This window comes from Electrophorus electricus, chromosome 11, assembly GCF_013358815.1.
Source record: "Electrophorus electricus isolate fEleEle1 chromosome 11, fEleEle1.pri, whole genome shotgun sequence".
NCBI classification, from domain to species: Eukaryota; Metazoa; Chordata; class Actinopteri; order Gymnotiformes; family Gymnotidae; genus Electrophorus; species Electrophorus electricus.
Window position 1 is genome coordinate 21730003 of NC_049545.1, and position 19773 is coordinate 21749775.

At 42.3% G+C, this 19773-nt stretch overlaps 2 protein-coding genes across 4 annotated transcripts; both read right to left on the reverse strand.

Annotated features, from left to right (window-relative positions):
• Nucleotides 1-620: 620 nt before the first annotated feature.
• On the reverse strand, nucleotides 621-8590 carry khdrbs1a (KH domain containing, RNA binding, signal transduction associated 1a). Of its 3 annotated transcripts, none has more exons than XR_004776654.1 (10): nucleotides 8272-8590; nucleotides 5760-5881; nucleotides 5301-5417; nucleotides 4730-4876; nucleotides 4464-4603; nucleotides 3999-4260; nucleotides 3844-3917; nucleotides 3447-3505; nucleotides 3147-3320; nucleotides 621-987 (listed from the first exon to the last, which is right to left on the reverse strand). XR_004776654.1 is itself a non-coding variant. In XM_035531533.1 (10 exons), exons 1-9 carry the CDS (start codon nucleotides 8435-8437, stop codon nucleotides 3214-3216), a joined length of 1194 nt encoding a protein of 397 aa, XP_035387426.1. In that variant the 5' UTR covers nucleotides 8438-8590; the 3' UTR covers nucleotides 621-987; nucleotides 3171-3213. The 3 variants fall into 3 exon arrangements, 2 of the variants coding, with proteins under 2 accessions (XP_035387426.1, XP_026852561.2); XM_035531533.1 differs by having other exon boundaries at nucleotides 3171-3320; XM_026996760.2 differs by lacking the exon at nucleotides 621-987 and having other exon boundaries at nucleotides 2095-3320.
• Nucleotides 8591-9933: 1343 nt separating this feature from the next.
• On the reverse strand, nucleotides 9934-18174 carry chp1 (calcineurin-like EF-hand protein 1). The gene is made up of 7 exons (XM_026996762.2): nucleotides 17702-18174; nucleotides 16405-16477; nucleotides 14328-14408; nucleotides 13795-13922; nucleotides 13322-13383; nucleotides 12292-12414; nucleotides 9934-11655 (listed from the first exon to the last, which is right to left on the reverse strand). The coding sequence occupies exons 1-7, from the start codon at nucleotides 17766-17768 to the stop codon at nucleotides 11602-11604; spliced, it is 588 nt and encodes a 195-aa protein (XP_026852563.2). The 5' UTR covers nucleotides 17769-18174; the 3' UTR covers nucleotides 9934-11601.
• Between the last annotated feature and the right edge of the window lie 1599 nt (nucleotides 18175-19773).

The following is a 19773-nucleotide window of genomic DNA, read 5'->3' on the forward strand; positions in this document are numbered from 1 at the left end:
AGACCTGACCAACTGCAGCAACCCCAGATCATAGCACTGCCCCCACAGGCTTGTACGCTAGGCACTCGGCATAATGGGCGCATCACTTCAGCTGCCTTGCTTCTTACCCTGATGCACCCATTACTCTGGAATAGGGTAAATCTGGACTCAATCTTTAGGGTATCCCATAGGGTAAACCTCTATGTTTTTGACTGTGGGAGGAAACTGGAGACTAGACAGAGACAGACAAAGGGAGAACATGGAAAATTCGAGAGGGAAACATTTAACCACCAAGCATTAAGAATCAATATAGATTAATTTAATAAAGATGGTTATATTTAAAACCTTTTCTCCAGCCATCAGTGATTCCCATGAAAGACTAATTGAGAACACTCATAAGACAGTACTGGCAATGCAGATTGAAAATTTAAAACTACTGACAAGAGTTTTAACATTTCAGTAGTTAAACAAAGTTATACTCAGACTTCCTGTGTCACAAGCGGCTCTGACAAAATACAGGGAACAGAGTGAATTCTCACTTAAAACTGAATTCAATAATGTAATCGAATGAATGCTCTAAATTAAAGATGGCTAGGAAGGTGGGACAGGGTGGTGGTTTACACAAAAAGTCGAACCTGAAGTTAAAATCTTTTTTCTTTAATTCCCAAAACGGATGGACCCCAAAACGCCATTCCACACTTAGAAGAAAGGGCCAAGACACAAACAGGCTTCCACACACACCATGCCCCAGGGGCAAACAAAGGCCTTAATGAGGCTTCTGGCCACACCCACAGGTGGTAATTGCATGTTACAGGACAACCACTGTGTTACGGGGAGACCCTTGGACCTGGTAGGCTTCAGTTTCCCATCTATGAGTGACCACTGGTCCTCCACTGCAAAGACTTAAAACACAAACAAAAACCGGAAGATTTTTCATTTTACATTCAAACGTACCTTTAATTGCCCTGTAGTCTTCTAGTCCTGAGGAAGGCCCTCAGATATCAGCATCTGGACAATAACGTAAAACAGAGGAGAGTCACTAAACCAGACAACAAAGACAGGTAATGTCTACTGTACAAGTCATTATGCAACTCATGCTTTTTAAGTTAATTTATATTAAATCTAGTTTTAAAAACTAATAAAACTATTTTGTGTGTATGTATATATATATATATATATATAGCAGTTTAGGCTAAGAACTATTGTTTTTAAATGTAAATTTTGGAGCAAGAGTTGCACACTACATTTACATACAAATTGTACGAAATGTGGCTTTCCAAAACCACTTTTAAAGCCATGAATTCACTGTCGGACTATGTCTACAGATTTTGAAGTTGTAAACACCTGTTCCTTTTACATGTTTTGGGTTTTTTTTTTTGTTTGTTTGTTTGTTTGTTTTTTCAAACACACAAATAGAACTGTTTTGCTGAGAGAGAGATCTGGGGCTGGTGTTACCTTAATGAAGCGCTTCCTAGACTTTACGCCTCCTTCCACAATTTTGTTCTTTATTATGTCAGCCAACGAAAGCCAAGTAAACCTGCAAGTTTGCAATCTTCTCATTCATACCGCACAGGTGTTTATCTGAGCGTGGTGTTGGGAACGAAACAAGACACGCCTTTTGCTTTTTTTTGCTTTTTTAAAAAAAATAAAAAAAATAAAAAAACATTTTGATGCACAGGTTCAAGGAGCAAGCCCTAGATTTCCGTCGAGACTCGCCGTGATCTTTGATTATACATTACCTTCCTTTAAACACGCATCTATTTTAGAAGCCACTTGGCAGGTCTCACCTCAAGATCCTTTTCAATAAAAGAAAAAGATGGAGTGAACAATGTGTGTTTAAAACATCAGAAGGGCCTGGGGACACTGGCACACAGGCCCCTTTGAAACAGTAAAGCGATTTGTTGTATTGTGTATAAATCATTGAGCAGATAAGCACTGATACGTTATAGAGCAAAAAAGTAATTTCACAAGATACTAATAAATGTAAAAGTAATTTAACAAGATACTAATAAATGTAGAAGTAGAAAGGGGGGGGCTTTTTTTTCCTTGTACTTTAAATTTTTTTTTTTTTTTTTAAATCGTTAAGAAACTGGGTACAGACTAAATTAGAACAAGTCAATTTTACAGACATTTAATTGTAGCTATTGCCACAGAATTCTAATTAGCAACGGTTTATACACAATATTTTGCATGAAACAATATTGCATGGAACTCATTTTTGTTAAAGTACATTATTGTAACTGCATGCAAGATTTTTTTTTTTTTTGCTAAAACAGTTTTGCAGTTTGTCAGTTATGTATTGACTGCTATAAGAAAAGCAAAATACCAGGTTGTGTTAGCTGAAAAAGAACACTACGCTTTATTGACATACTACAGAAAAACATATTTAGTTCCCTATTTAGCCAACGAACACAGGTATGCTTCTATTTTGTGAAACGCAAAGTTATAAACAAAAGTGGAGATTTCTTCAGTATAGGTGACGTATATACAATTTTAGGCTGGCCAATTTAACTTAAACCCTTTATCAGTTATAGCCTTCAGCTGCTTTTCCTTAACACAAGACAAACCAAAATACTGTGCCTGCATATGTTATGCCTGGGTAGAAGGTTTGTTTCTGAGCTCAGGTTTTCTTGAGATCAAACTCCACACCTGTTAAATCGCTAAATACTGCCATTCTCTTTACAGCACGTTTGACGTTGGTGTGTTTACAGCATTGACTTGTACAACTGTCTAAAAGTTTAAAGACTCTTCCCCCCCATTTGTTTGGCGGTTGAGTAAAGGCCATTTAAGTTTTTGCATTTTGACAGAGAAAAGCGCCTTTTAAATTGTATACGCCTGTCATGCATTATGTATTATGCATTTGTAAGAACTGCAAAGCAGATGTAGGATTCAGGCATCTGTATTCTAACTGAAAATGATTAGCCAGAGGAAACAGTGTGCAAGACAACAAGGCAAAGAGGAACAAACCGAAACGAATCAGTGAAATGCCAAGGTGAGCGAATCCCTCCCCGGAACTACAAAAGTGTGAGCCTTCTAATAACAAATGTCTTTAAACATTAAAAAGCAGTCAATGGCAAATATAAAACAAAATTACTCAAAAAAAAAAAAAAAAAAAAAAAAAAAAAAAACCTAAATGAAAAATAAAAAAAATAAAATAAAAAAATTACTTTTGAGTTGTTAAAAGGAGTTACAATGGGAGGCGGTTGCCCAGGCAACCCAAGTGATTGACACGTCTCAGTATCTTCCGTATGGATGCTCCCGATAGTTCCCTTTGGTCTGGCGGACAGAGGGGGCCTTTCCCGCACCGCTTCCCCAGTTAGCACCATCCCAGTCATCCTCAGCTGTAGAGGAGGGAAGAGCAAGACCGTATGAGAACAGTGCACACACACTCGCACACACTTCACAACAACTAACCAGGCACAACACCAGAAAAATGTATGTATATATACAATGACTCAGTGACTCACCATAAGACTCATATGTCTGCTGAGCCTCACCGTGCCCATAATCATAGTACTCTGTATCTCTGTTTAAAGGGAGAAAGAAAGAGGAAAAAGCTCGAAACTTAGTTAAGACAACTAACCCCTAACCCTCAAAACCTCCGACAACTAACCCATAACCCTCAAACAGCCCCAGTCATGACCACAGAATCCTGGGAGGTGGCACAGAGTGGGAAGAGCCAGGGGCTCTAGGGAACAGATTCCCAACCTTCATCTTGGAGAGCTGCATTCCACTCGTTTCTCTCCATCCCAAATCCAATAACCCAGAGGTTGAAAGCAAGGGTGATGGGGCTGTGTGGGAGAACAGCTCTGCACAAGCACTGCTGTACTGAACGTGCTCATACAAACACCAGCAGTTCCTTACCCCTGTGGAGTGGACTGGCTGTAGTAGCTGTCGTACCCTTCATACGTAGGCTCAGTGTACGTCTCCTCATAAGCCTGAGAGGAAATTAGCAGATTTAAAATGAAGATTTAAAAGCAGAGCAGTGAAAGTACCGGCTGAGCGAAGCAGTAACTCACGTATTCCTCGTACGTCTCGGCCGCCTGTGCGTGCTGGTGGTGCTGCTGGTGTTGGTGTTGGTGGGGCGGGGTGGGGGTCGGTGGCATCCTCTGGGGGGCGGCAGGCAGTCTGGCTCTCGTGGCCGCACCCCCCCGACTGGAGGCGGTGGGGATCGGACCTCCGCGGCCCACGGGGGCGCCTCTCGCCACGGCACCGCGGCCAGGACCACCGCGGAGGGGGGAGCCTCGTGGGGCGGAGCCTCGTGGGGGCATACCACGACCTCTGTGGAACACACACACCCTCAGTCCCAAGAGCCTGACCGAGGTGCCAGCACAGCAGGTTCCTCGCATTCAGAAACACTAGTACAACAGTGTTAATCCAACAAACACCACACATTCGCGTCAGACCCATACATCACATCGACAGGCCGAAGACCATCGAGCACTGCCGCTCTACTCTAGGACACCAGGCGGACCCCATCTCACCTGGCACCAGCCATGGGGGGAGGCATGGCTCCACGGCCCCTAACAGGGACCCCTCTGCCACGGCCAGACACATCCTGGGAGCCGTTCAGGTAGCCGGCGTCCATGAACTGCTCCTGGTGCATCTCCTCCACATTGTCCACCTGAAACAGCACAGAGAAAGAAGCTCCTGTGACAACGTGACACACGGGTCCATGCGTTCACGGTCATCTGCTGACGTGTGGTCCCAGCGTGTCGTTGGGGATACGTGTGCAACATGCCTGACGTACCGGCACAAGGAACTTCTTGACCTCCTCCATGGCGTGAGCCATTCGCAGATAGCAGTCAGGTATAGGAGCAAACACCTCAATATAGACGTGCAGCTCCATGGCTAGATGGGCATATTTAGGCTCCCCTCCCTTCCTTAGCTCCTCCTCCTGAAAAGCCATCAAAACTCAACCTTTCAGCTGGAGCACTGGGAAAGAACATTTACAATATTAAACCAACTTTCCTTCCAAATACTAGGTGTGTCCACCAAGACAAACAGAACCCCTTGACAGGAATACATTCCCTACTTTAATGCAGAACATGCTCATGAACTCTCAACTCATCTGGCATTCTGGTCAAAATCTCAAGACAGCGGTTGTGCTGCTTATCTAAGACCGTGTTCCACACTGGTCAGTGTGGTGCAGCTACCGTGTCCCACACTGGTCAGTGTGGTGCAGCTACCGTGTCCCACACTGGTCAACGCGGTGCAGCTACCGTGTCCCACACTGGTCAACGCGGTGCAGCTACTGTGTCCCACACTGGTCAACGCGGTGCAGCTACCGTGTCCCACACTGGTCAACGCGGTGTAGGTACCTTGTTCTTGTCCCTCATGGACCCCTTGCCCAGCACAGATATCTTGGCACCTGTGTCCTCCTGCAGACGCTTTATTGTGCTGCCCTGGGGACCGAGAATCTTCCCCACAAAGTTAAACTGGAACAAGAGGAGACAGCACAAAACCAGATAGCAGCTTGGGTTATATAAGATGTTTTATTTTTTAGGACATTTTATTGCCCTGCAGGGAAATCTGTCTTAGACTCAACACACAGAAAAACAAACAATCAGACGTTCACAGGCACACATCCCAGTGTAAACATTTGAGTTTTAACTGCTAGAAATGTACACAGGATTGCAGTTGTCTTATTACCCGCCCCCCCAAAAAAACAAACAAAACACTTAGAGAACTGTGACCCTGCAATGCAGACAGAGGCTTCCTATTTCCCACAGGCACCCGGGATCACTGCTCACCCGAGGCTACCGCTCAACCCCACTCACCCGAGGGTACTGTTTAACAGGAATAAGCACGCGCTCCTTCACCCGCACGTTCTTGGTGGTGAACAGGTCCAGGTAGGTCTCACCCTCTTTTTTAGACTCTCCCTTCTGAATCCTTTCGATCTCTGTAACATACACCACACGCGACCGATCACTGCGACAGACATTACGCAGTAAACATGACCAAAACAAAGTTTAGACTTCTAGATCTACCCGTGCTCCTTCTATAGCCTGCATCTCTCCTAATTCCAGAAAGCCCTGGAAACTACATTTCCAGAGAGCTCACAATGGCAATAAAAGCTAGCTTACAGTTGGTCTTTGGACAAGCACCCATGTCATCAAAGAGCGAAAGAAACGTTTCAACAGCAGCTGCTACGTAACTGATCTCTCCACTCCTTTGAATTACAGTGTTTTGATGAATTGTTGTCATGACTATCTGGAATGAGTGGGTGAACTTAAGCATGTACAAGAACCAGAAGCGCACTCAATACCAGGCGTACATACATGGACATCACACAAAAAGGCTGTATGTGTTTAAAGCTGGAAGCACTGGAACCCTAAACTCTATGGCCTTAAGGATGTTCGACAGAAGGCCAAGCAGAAATCCCAGAAAAGGCAGCCAGGCTGCCAGCCGCCGTAAGCGCGGCTCACAGCCTGGGCCCGAAGAAGACGGACCATGGAGGCAGAGAGATCGTCGCCAGGCCTGACTCTAGTGTGGTGTGTGATGACGTTCCTGCTCTGCAAGGCGTTCCATTGTACATAGGATATCTGCTAAACAGATCATTATGGCTGTTATGACCAGCAATTGAAAACTCTAAACTGGATATTTTATTATTTGATGATCTAAAAGTATTTTCATGCTTCTCGCTTAAAAAGTATTCTACTGCTTTAGTTATAATCAGAGGTTTTTTGATAACATGACTACATGACTCGGTACATGGCCTCCTGGTAGTCCTATAAATGCTAATATTTATTTGAAGGAGCTTAAGGAAAATTTAAATCTTAATGAATTATGTAGAGGAAGTTCCCTTCTAATAGGCCTTACATATGGCAGAATAGATCAGATTCTTTTCAGTCTTGTATTGATTATTGGCTAGTTCCCAAAAACCTTGTAGAAATGTCATCCTTTTACTGATCCCTTTACTGATGACAAAGCTGCATTAACATGTGTCTAAACGCCACATATGTACATGCCTAAATGCCACATATGTAATATATAAGCACCTCATTTGAAAAAGTATAATTTTAGAAGTAAGGGAGAACTTTAGGTTTGTAAATATTTGAGAGGATATGGTCTTGAATTAGCTTTTAAAAAGAGGTTAGAATAGAATGATTTAATCTCTAAAATAACATCTCAAAACTTTTGACTATCCGATCTGGAAGAATAGATCTCTTTACTGTAGAATAAGTTAGATATGAGAAAGCGTTCATTCAATCGAGGACATCATGATTAGAGAAAGGGGACGAAATCCATTTTTGGATTCTAAAAAAAACCGTTGTATTAATAGTACATAACTGAAAATATTCCAAATAATTTCGAGTCATATTTTCAAAATTAGATTCCTTCTTGTGTGTAATTACAACTCTGATAAAATTCCAGTCAAATTATTTTTATTTGCTAAACAGTGTTATCCTGGTCCTTAATTTAGTTTTCCCCCTCAACTACTCTGTTCTGCAGACCACTTGAGCCAAAGAACAGAGCATCTCTTCCTAACGCCGTGATTTACTGGAATACACATGCAGACATTGACTGGAAGACTGTTGGTCTCGGCCTCAAAAATCTTTAGTTTTTAACCAAGTAAACAGAGCAATGTTTAAACTTGTTCATGGACTTTATCCCACAAAAGTTTCTTAGTAGATTCAATCACAGTTTTGACTCATTTGTTTAGTTTTGTCTATTCAGATTCTGGAAACATTATAACCTTGCATCCTGTTTGACTGCTAAAATTTGTTTTAAATATGCAAATGTGATTATTGGGTTTACAATATACATGTATGATTACTCCGATCCATTTTAACTTATTGAACCGCACATTTTAGCTAAACACTACACACACAAGAAACAAGCCACACGTTAGACGTCCGTCTACGCAGCCACATGTTAGATGCGTATCCTACTACATAAGCTTCTTCGCCTGAAAGACTAACCAAACTGTATAAGCGAGCGTTAGCAAGTTTGCTGCATTAACCAGGAGAGCTAGGCTAACTAGCTAGTTCGCTGATTTTGCGGGGAAAGCGCTGAGAACACCTTTACCATTAGCCCAAATAGCCATTTTTAATTAGACAGTAAGCTAGCTAAATAGTGCAACACACAAGTTTCGTAGAAAAATTCATGTCATCTGACAGAGAAGTCCAATTCCTCAAGACATCCTGCTAATTTAGTCGCCGAGCTAATCCCCATTAGCTAATGGCTGGTCGACAACTCCGTATTTACATCTACCAAAACAGCCGAGTTACTGTCCAGAGAGCAGCCGTGTGTCCGGGGACAGGGGGACAGGGGGACAGCGGGACAGACCTGCGGTGAGCAGCTTCATGGCGTGGGTGAAGGACGCGTCCAGGCTGTCCTTCTCCGCCAGCAGCTCCGGGAGGTACTTGCTCTCGTTCTCCATTTTGGGACCGCCGTTGGCTTTCTTTCCTTTGTTGTTGCCGCTGTTGCGGTTGTCTTTGGCAGTCGCGTCCATGTTATTTGATCACGCAGGTACGCGGCACAGGCTTAATTTCGGGCTGGAAGTATGACCTGAGGCGGCTGGGGTAACTGGACTGGTTCGGGCTTCGGGTTCCGTCGCGACGGTCCAGCTTGAACAAAGAACGCGAAAAAGGAAATGACGGAGAAAAAGTGAAAACTAGACTTCCGGTCTTTGGAGAGGCGCCTTCGCCCTCTCGACCGCTAGGGGGCATAAACGATTCAATTGGACCGTTCTTATCGCCAGTATTAAATTACAAGTCTTTCCCAAAGTTTTTACATGTTTTTAATCAATGCGATATATAGTACATTTTCCGCTATGAATGTATGTACTTTCATTAAATTCCTAAAAGACACATGGAAGGTCGTTCATGTCGTTCTTCCCGTGCCTTAACCACCTCACACACCTGCTTCTCTATGACCTGTTAAACGCCTGGTGATTTTCATCAGCCATATGTTTTGTTCATTTGTATCATCACAGTAAACCACACTCAAAATATCAAAATAATCAAACCACCCCACTCACCCTCCTCCATTCTTTTTCCTTCAAACTCCGGTCCTCTACTAGAGGCCTGGGAGCCTGAGGGTCCTGTGTAGTATCTTAGCTGCTCTTAAGATGTTGTCCCTGGGATCTGCTGGAGCCAGTCTCCCAGTTTGGGGTTCACAGCCCCAAAACTGCTCCAGTTATTAGAGTACCCACTGTTGCCTTCACCTTACATCTTTTCTAGCTCTTCCTTCAGGCCTTGGTATTCTTGAAGCTACTCATGTTTATTTGGTCCTGATTGTGCAATCACTTTGAACATCTATCACTACGGCCTTCTAGTGCTCTTTGTGCATCACTACTAAATCTGGCTGGTTAGCCATTACCATTTTGTCAGTCTGGATCTGGAAGTACACAAAGTTTCTTAAGAAACAGGATGTTTTGGTCAGAGGTCCTTCATCAGTCGTAGGTGTTCACTGATTTTCTGTGCCTTTTTTGTCTTGTATATTGATTAGTGTCGTTTTACTGACATTTCTTTGATATTTTAAGAAAATGTCATTTATTTCCATTGTATGTCTGCAATCTTGTCTGTAACCCCATCAATTATGCTGCTGCCTGTCTTGACCAGGACATTTGCAAAAGGGAGCAGAGAACTTATCCTGGTTAAATAAAGCTTACTAAATAAATGTTAGGTTTGGCTACATCTGTAAAATTTTGTCAGCTTCAATTCACATGAGCCCAAAGTAGAATTAGATGTCTTATATACATTGCAACCCACAGACAAATAAAGTGCTAAACAGTATAAATCAGTAAGAATCAGTTATGCAAAATGTAATACATGAGTCGGCTAATACTTATAATGACCTACATCAAGTTAGGGTTAACACTGTCATTCAGCGTGACTGAACTACAATTACTCAAATCCAGTTATATTTAGTAGTGTGGCAGTGTGTCGGAACTATAATTTAATTAGATGTTATATTATTCCTATATTCAAATAAAGTCACAACAAATTACATTTAAATATGGGACCTGGATCTTTATTTGATCAAAATCAGTCCACATTAACCAATAATATTCTAATGTATTGTACAGTACATGACTGATAATCACGTGTAATAAAATGGTAATGAAACTGGTGTTTCCCAGGAGTCGTCCAGTGCCGCTGAAGAGTTTGTCCCTCCTCAGCCCTAACAAGAAAAGTTGATCAGCAGCTACTGCAGGTGCACTGTCCATCAGGTCACACGCTCATCCTATAGATCTACGCGTATATCAGACAACCAGCAAACATGTGATTTCAGTTGGAGTACCCTGGATGGTAAGAGACAGAACTAATGATAAGCACCATGTTCTGGCACAGATTATATCACTGGTGTGCAAAAAGTGTTTGATGACATCACTGCAGGCTTCCTTTTCAGTAATGTTGAGAGTGCGTGCGAAACTGGTCTGCTGGTACATACGGACCAAGATGACCTTTATGGGACTAAAATGACCTTTAGAGGCCCTTAATCCTGCACAAGCCACTGACAAGGTTCTGGAAACTACATGTGTTAGTGTTGTTAAGCTCTCATCATTGAGAATCCAGCACATTGGCATGTAACCTTTACGGCAAAGCCAGAAACCAAATACTACAGAGTACTACAGATTTAGAGTTACCTTCTCTAACTAGACAGCCAGAATGCAGTCAGACTCATTGATGATTCATTTTGAACAGGTCACTGCTAATTATAGCTGACTGACAGCAACACAGCCTGAGAAGAAAGGAGGGACTAAAACAGAGACCATCAAATTGGCTGTAAAGATCCCCTGATAACACTGAAAGCCATGGAACACCATGGTCCAAAACAAGGTCAAAGTTTTGGAATGATCTAGAATCTGACACCTTAAAATGTATAAAATTTCAGGGATTCAACTAAATTGATAGGGAGGAATCTTCATAAATAATCATCTCATTACAGCTTCCTTTGCAAACCTTCATCTCTCCAGAGAAACAGCATGAAGCAAACCTCAAAACGTCGTCACCCAAACCTGCTGTCCAGGGCCAGCAAGGCCCGATAAATTCCTCCGTCCCCTGCCCTGAACTCTGAGAGAAATAGTCGCAGAAAATAACTGGTAACAGGAAAAGAGGGGGCAACGCAGCATGGTGTGAAGCAGCCATGCCTCATCCACCACAGAATCTCCCATCACTGCTCTTTTACAGCTCGTGGAAAAGACTGAATAAATAAAACCTTTATTTGATGACTTATCTTCACACGGACAGAACACAGAATTACAGCTGCTCTTATCTTGTAAGGGACGGGTTTGTCCTCGATGTAGGATATTCTCCTCCCTCAATAAAATCCATAATGAAAGCCCATATCTTCTGTTCATAAAAAGTCCTCATTGCCACATACAACCACATCAACTGTACTTTTATTCTACAGAACTAGGTTTAAACTAGGAATGGTCCAGAATAAATAAGTTTATAGTTCCAGAGGACAGCCGTTGCGACTGAGTATAGGCACACGACGACGTGCCCAGCGCAGGTCAGCGCGAGAGAGGACGAACCAAGAAAGCAGCTGCGTCTACTGCACATGTGGACAGTGTAGCCTGAAATGTAGGGACCAGGAAGGGGTGGATCTTAATTATATTGGCATGGATGGTGTCCAGTCAGTGTTCAGTTGTAGGCAGTGGGTGGTTCTTCAGTGCAAGAAGCGAATGCTCATCTTCTGTTCAACATCCACCTTCTCCAGCACCTTAAAAGAGCGGGAAAGAGAAGCCAGGTACCTCAGGACAAGGTCCTGCATGATACAGCCCAAGTGTAAAGTTTCACCTCTATGAAGTACTACCAAAAAGTAATGTAGGCTCGATGGAGTGACTGCTAGAGGCTGGACCTCAAGTTACAATTGCACTGTCAAGAAGCAGAATCTTAACCTGTTTTTCAAATGCTGCGTGTGCTGCCTTAGAACTGTGGAGGTCTGATATACCAAGGTGGTATATCAGGAGGTCATTTTATACCAAGGCTGGTCTGATTATCATTTTACAGGTTTTGAAGGACGGCTGAGATTTCTGACAAGTTTTCGCACACTCATTCTGAAAACACTACTTCTAAACCACATTGTCGTATCCGTAATATAGGTGGATAAAGTTTAACACAGCACAGGGCATTTAGTCTACGAGGCACAAGCCCACAAACCAGATAACCATCACTATCACATATACACACACTAAACATGTGGAACAAATAAATCCAATAAAACTAATACATCCTGAATGATTGGACTGTTTTGGCCAGTCTGTATCCATTTTCTTTATGCTAAGTTGGCATGTCACACCTGAAAGCTCAGGCGTATGCAGGTGTGGGTGCTGTAAGCTCCTGTGTGGTGCGTTACCTTGATGAACTCGCTGAAGGAGATGGACATGTCTCCATTTGTGTCGGCCTCCTGGATGGTCCTGTCTGCAATGCTGCCCAGCTGTTCATCAGAGATGTTCACGCCAACCATCATACGCAGAACCTGAACACACACACACACACACACACACACACACACACACACACACACACACACACACACACACACACACACACACACACACACACACACACACACACACACACACACACTGTAGTCACAGTAACAAAACAAAAAAACACACAAACCAAAAAAACACACACACGTGCCTCATTTCCAAAGGACGTGTGGGATTGCTAAACGTTCCAAGGATACATGCTTTCTTAACAAAGTGTTATTACTAAACCAACCATGGATTTTGGAACACTAATAACAGGGCGTCATATGCTGTTGTGAATGAAGCATTTTTCACTTTACAAAGGAAGACTCTTCAGCCCTCCTTCAAGTACCTCAGCAGTAAAACAAATCTAGAAAGCACTTCAAGATGAAGCGATACAAGTCTCGTATTCCACTGTGTACAGAACTGTGCGATTTCATGACTCTCACCATTGTAAAAAAACAGTATTGTCTTTCTTTGGCGTGACAAGGGAATGCACGTGTGAATATGTGTGGCATTTGATAACACTCGTAATTGATGGCCGCCAATGGTAAGTAATCATTTACACAGACACCGAGCCAAAACACATTTGAGATCACGATCTTCAACTCAAGTGCAGTGTCTGCACATAGCGTTACTGATGTCTAGCGAGACGTGTGACATCAGTGGAAGATGAAGTTATGTCTGAGTGTAATCGTATATAGACTTTATGCTCCCGCCACGCTACAGAAACACCTGGTTTCAGGTTACAAGGGCAGGCACCTCTAAAGGGACAATGAAGGCAACAGAGACCTTCTCTATGTCTGTCATGGACAACGTGCAAAATGTAAGAACGCAAAGGCCAAGAGTGCATGCCTGCGTAAATGTTTACACCACTTTCTGGCTAGACGGAGACTTAGGAATGCCACCCACCTGGAGCAGCTCATCCCTGGAGATTTTATCATCTCTGTCCAGATCATACAGGCGGAAAGCGACTGGAAGAGAGGACCAACAGATGAAAGAAGAACACAGTAAAGCCTGAGCTCGCAGTACATGTCTAGCACAGAAAACAACCTTATAAGCACTGTTTTGATTTGAGGGCTATGAGAGTTTCCACGTATGTATACATTTTTTTTGTGCTCCTGATATTCTGCCCAAGCACTAATCAGAGAGGCCAGTTATGTCAGTCCGGTTAGACAGGGCCACTGCTGCTCCGTGAGTTCATGGGCAGACACTTAGGGACGGTTTCTAAATATACATTAAAAAAAAAAAAAAAAAAAAAAAAAAAAAAAAAAAACAACTATGTTCATATGAAAAAATAATCTGTATTGTTAAAAAACTCATACACTGATAAGTAGGAGCTCAGTGTAAGGCCTGTAGGAGCACTAGGAGGGTAGCGGACTCACAGAGGAGCTTGTTGTTCCTGCTGTTAAGAGGCTCTCCTGAGTTTGGGTCCTTGTTCTTCTCGTTGTCTTCTACTGGTCGAAAGTGTGCCAATGTTCTCATGAACCCTCTGAAGTTCACCTGATCCTCTCTGTGGCAGGCGTGAGACAAGTGTGAACAACCGTGCCCGTGGAGACAGATACTGTCGTAGGAATGTCCACTTCTGAACAAAACATTATGAGATCACTGGGCTGGCAATGACGTAAATATGACTGCCGGGTAACCATCTTTCACTCTGCTACGCTTGAAAAATGTATCATTTTCTATAACATTCCTAAATGCCTGGAAAAACACAGGACTACCTCTTTCTCCTGAACACCAGCAAAAAAATCAGACCACTTACTCACACCAAAGGAGCCCAGAACCACCAAAGAACTCACAGAGAGAATCATTACACTTATGCACTGTTTAATAAACCTTTGCCTAACCAATACATTCAGTTTAAGGAAATACTTTTTAAATTTGTGGAGTACTGCGATATCAGGACACTACTCACCCCTCAGGGAAGAAGGCATTAATTATCCGATCACCGAGAGGGTTGATGGCCAGCTCTGGAATTCTCTGGAAGTCTTCACGACTGAGCAGAAGAAAAAAAAAAAAAAGCAAGCGAGGAAGATGGAGCGAGAGAGAGAGATATTAGTTGGAATATCTCATACGAGACACTTCGAAGTATCAATTTTTCTGTTTGTGGCTTTTAACAAGGAGGATGGATTCTGTGGTAGTCTCTGGGCTATGAGCATTACAATACAGCCACCATGCCTAGCAGTCTGTGCCATAAGTGTCTGCACTCTTCACTCTAGGGTGCAAATAAGCTGTATTGTGTTATACATGCATTTGAACAAATCAGAACTGCCTTCCAAAGCAGTAACTGACTAAGTGTGAACATGTTCTTGCATGCTCTCACTTGGTTTATATTTTCATGTGTAACCAAGTCCTATGTTATGGCAACTAATGACTGTCCAAGTCACCTTCAGTTCCAACAAGAGACAAACAGTAAAACAGTGGCATTCGTGCACTCACAGAGGACAGAGCTGCAGATGAACCTTGCTGTTGAAACAACAGAAGCGCCACACTAAGTCTCAGTGATCCAGTGACAAACAGATGTTTGAATCACAGGCTTATATTTTCACCCAAAACAAAGTTAGTAGACTGCATAATCTATGTGCCAGCATACCAGCCAGATAAATACCTCACCAGAATCAATAGTGGCAATGACTAACATAGAACATGAACGAAACTGTACAGTTTGGAAAGTAAATACAAAAGCACAAAAAGATTTGATCAGTGAAACTACAGTGCATCCACCTAGAAAAGGCATGTCATTAAAATAACCAGCTGCCATGATAAGATATATAACTTTGAGGACTGAAGGCTGTGCTAATAATGGCTACATTAATCAGGGCATAACATATTCAGGCAAGTCTCGTATCAAACAGCGTCTGCATCTTTATATCAAATGGGTTGTTTTGGGACTTGGGTTGGTGTGTACAATGCAATCAAGGCTGAGTCACTGGAAACAAGGGGGGGTTGGAAAAGTGAGGCAGCACTGATCTGGGACCTGGGCTGAAACTCATGGGGGCAGGGGCTTTGGAAAGGTGAAGCAGCACTGATCTGGGACCTGGGCTGGAACGCAAGTCACGGTATTTTTCCACTCACCTTCCCTCGGCCGCAGCTATTGTTCATCCCCGAGATGTGATAAGGGATTAAACGCAGCTACCCAAACACTGACTCTGTGCCAGCACTGACCTACAAGAGGCAGGCCAAGGAAACGTCCGTGTGACATCATCACATGACAAACACCTTTCGGTGTTAGCTGTTTGTCGTGGCCACTGTAGTGACAGATTCTCTTTCACATTGTACACCAAAACATTGTACAGATGTACCTATACAAACCTTTTCGCATGAAATGTAGTTCAAATTACATAAAAGATGCCAAATAAAAAGGTGATCCACACTGTACTGAGGTCAGTTCTCAAGCACACCAAGGTACTGTGCAGCAAACCCAGTCAAACTCTGCCCTGGAAACACTCTGGCAAGATGGAGCACTGGGACAAGACCACAGCACTGCTGAAATTATACACCTCACGCCCTTCAGTCTGTGGGCCTGCCTTCCTGTGTAAGTGGAAATTACATTTTACAGACAAGAAAACCTTGCTGCTGAAGTAAGACATTACACCAAGGCTTCACACTAGTTAGCTGTATGGATCACACAGCAACCTGTATTCACAGCCTGTAACAGACACTAAGCTCTAGGCTCTTCAGGCGTTTCTTAAATAAATGAGCGATTCTCAAACACATTAACTTACTGGGTACAGCACAGTTAGACAAAAACTCTCAGCAGCATAATCATAAACAAGCCTGAAAATATATTATCTGTGCCTTACTACATTACCCTTGTTCCTGAAACTGAAGTGAACAAAATCATTCAAATTAAAAAAACAAATTAAATATTCTGAGGTTTCATCATTCTATGTCCTCTTGCACATCTGATATACCAAGACAAGCGTATACTGCCACGCCGCAAAGCCACACTGTCACGCTTCAAGCAAAGTCAATCATGCTTGTGCGTATACCTGAGAGCACCATTCTCGCCTTTATCCAGACTGTGGAATCGGCTGTACAGGCGTGTGATCTGGCTGTGGGAAACTGCAGAAAAGCAGAAAAAGACTTTTAAAAGCAACAAAATAGTCATGGCTTATTTATATTCTATTCTTATATTATATTTATATTTTTATATATATACACACACACATTATATTATTATATATATATATATATATATATATATATATATATATATATATATATACACACACACACACACACACACACACACACACACACACACACATACATATACATATATACACATACATATATATACATACATACACACAAAAAAAATGTCGTATGCAAGATCTGCGTTACTAGTTAATATAATATGATCAGAGTCAAACGTACATGTGAGATATGAGGTTAAAAAAAAAAACATTTTCTTGAAGTTTGGCTGACACTCAACTCTCGAACAGTTTGGGCTATCCCGTACGTCCCCCAGTGTGACAGTGATGGGAAGACTTGCCGAGAAACGCACAGAGCAGCGCGACAATACCACAATCATGCGCGTCATATGGGAACACTGGAGTATTAAAACTATGACAGGAGTCATATAGGAAGATTAGAGTATTAAAACTATGACGGGAGTCATATAGGAAGATTAGAGTATTAAAACTATGACGGGAGTCATATAGGAAGATTAGAGTATTAAAACTATGACGGGAGTCATATAGGAAGATTATAGTATTAAAACTATGACGGGAGTCATATAGGAAGATTAGAGTATTAAAACTATGACGGGAGTCATATAGGAAGATTAGAGTATTTAAACTATGACGGGAGTCATATAGGAAGATTAGAGTATTTAAACTATGACGGGAGTCATATAGGAAGATTAGAGTATTTAAACTATGACGGGAGTCATATAGGAAGATTAGAGTATTTAAACTATGACGGGAGTCATATAGGAAGATTAGAGTATTTAAACTATGACGGGAGTCATATAGGAAGATTAGAGTATTACAAAAGCATTTTGCCGGATTTAGCCATCTGACGAAAAGAGTGATAAAGAAAGAAAAGAAAGGCATAGATAGATGGAGAGATAGAGAGATAGATAGATAGATAGATACATGAACCGTGTCAATTCATAACAGCCTTTGGCCCTTATTCATTCCCAACACTCAAAGCCGCCAGGCAAGCTGGCACATTTAACCATGTCAGCGGAACCTCGCTAACGTGACTTTGACATTAATGTACATGTCTGAATAACGTTACTGCTGAATTAAAGAAACGAATGTATGAATGTAAGTAACTCACATCCCGTTTCCTTTTTAATCTCCTCAATGTCCTCCTCTCTCAACAGCGACGACGCTCTGGATCCCATTTTCGCTCTGTTCGCTCTTAATGTTCACACGGACGTACTAGTTATCTTATTTTACCTTAGCTTAGCTAGGCTAGGTTAGGCTAGGCTAGGCTAGGCTAAAATAGGTTAGGTTAGGCTAGGCTAAAATAGGTTAGGTTAGGCTAGGCTAGGCCAAGCTAAGATAACTAACTAACCAACTAATAACGGTTACACACGAAGACGAGAGCTACCAGAAACCTAGAACATTTACTAGTCAGCTAACAACCTATTTGCTGGCTAATTAAAACAACAAACGCGATTCTCAAATATCTTAATTAGGACCGATACAAAATGCCGGCGCTATTTCACAACCGCCTGTCCACCTTTTCGCCCCTTTACACTGACCGAACCAAGCGAGGACTACCAGCAGCCGGCCAGCTCTGAGGATTTAAGGCTCCTCTACGCCTCTCTACGTATGGTGTGATGTCACCACGTCGCCGGGCGCGTCGCCGTGTGACGTGATTGGATGGCTCTCCGCCGCGAGCGCTGTTGATGTCATTCACCGCGGGCGTGTGTGCGTGCTGAAATATTAGGCTACGCGTGGACACGTTTGGATTAAGAATATACTGCGTGTGGCTTATCCAAGCGCTGCTCAAGGGAAATGATCATTTTGCAATCAATTTAAGATCATTTTAAAATGCAAACTTGGCCTTGGAAAATGTGTTTATTAAAGATTTATCCAGAATGTATCAAAGCTTAACGTTCTGCAGCATTGTCTGCTACCACAGCATTCCTCTCCTTGCCCTTTTATTTCCAGTCAGTAGCCAGAGATGTGTATGAATGCATCCAGAATAAGCCTCCGTTGCCATTACGACTTCGTCTTCTTCTTCTTAATATTATTATTATGGAAAGTAAATGGTTCCAGCTTTTTGAGTTTGGTTGACCTGCATGGTTATTTGGAGAACACTCCTGTCATAAGAGTTGGTTCATGGCAGCATGAGGCAACACAGGAACAGAACTGGAATGGAATGCTGGGGGAAACAGGGCCAAACTTGCTATCTTGGTAAAAAAGTGGGAGGGATACAGGGCCAAACTTGCTAACTGATTGATAAAATATATCTGATTATTTCGGTTCTCATGAGCACTGAACACAGACGGATCAACAGCAGAGCTTATTGCCATATCAGCTCATCTGTCACACCCACACTGCAATATAAACCATCAGAATGAAAACACCCTTAAACTGAATGTAGCAAATAGGGAGGTAAACTTGAATCTAATTGGACTATTTGTGCGAACATGAGTAAGATCTTTTTCTCTCTCTCTCTCTCGCTCTCTCTCTCTCTCTCTCTCTCTCTCTCACATGCACACACACACACACACACACACACACACACACACACACACACACACACACACACACACACACACACACACACACACACACACACACACACTCCCACAGAGAGAGAGAGAGAAACATAAATATGTGAAGAATGGAATTTTGGAATATCACCATGCTTTAGCTTCATTGTCAGTTATCCAAATGATATGTTACAATTATAATAACACACACACAACTATTGACTATAACAGACTTAAAAAAAATCTTCAGTAGGTTTGGCACCCAGAGCTGAATGGCTGTTACACACATTTACATACACTTTACACCATTCTTAAGTGAGCTGTTAAAATGTGTCTAACTGCGGTCATTGTCGCTTTGGCATCCATATTGCTGTGTGGGTCCCCCCGTATGACAGTGTTACGACAGAGTCAGTGAACTGTAGTGTCAAGAAGAACCACCAAAGGACCTAACAAGCTTCATAAGCTCTAATTCTAAAACTATCAGAACATCCAGTTCTGTTAACTCTTAAAACATCCAGTTCTGTTAACTCTGAGAAGTGCTTGCATTCGTTACAGAAGTGTTTCTGGAATTTGAAAGGTATAGCATATCAATGAGCATTTGATAAGTTACACTGGTATTTGTACTTATCTGTACTGCATTTAAATGATTATTTGATGTATTCACCAAGCTATGTCGTGAAAT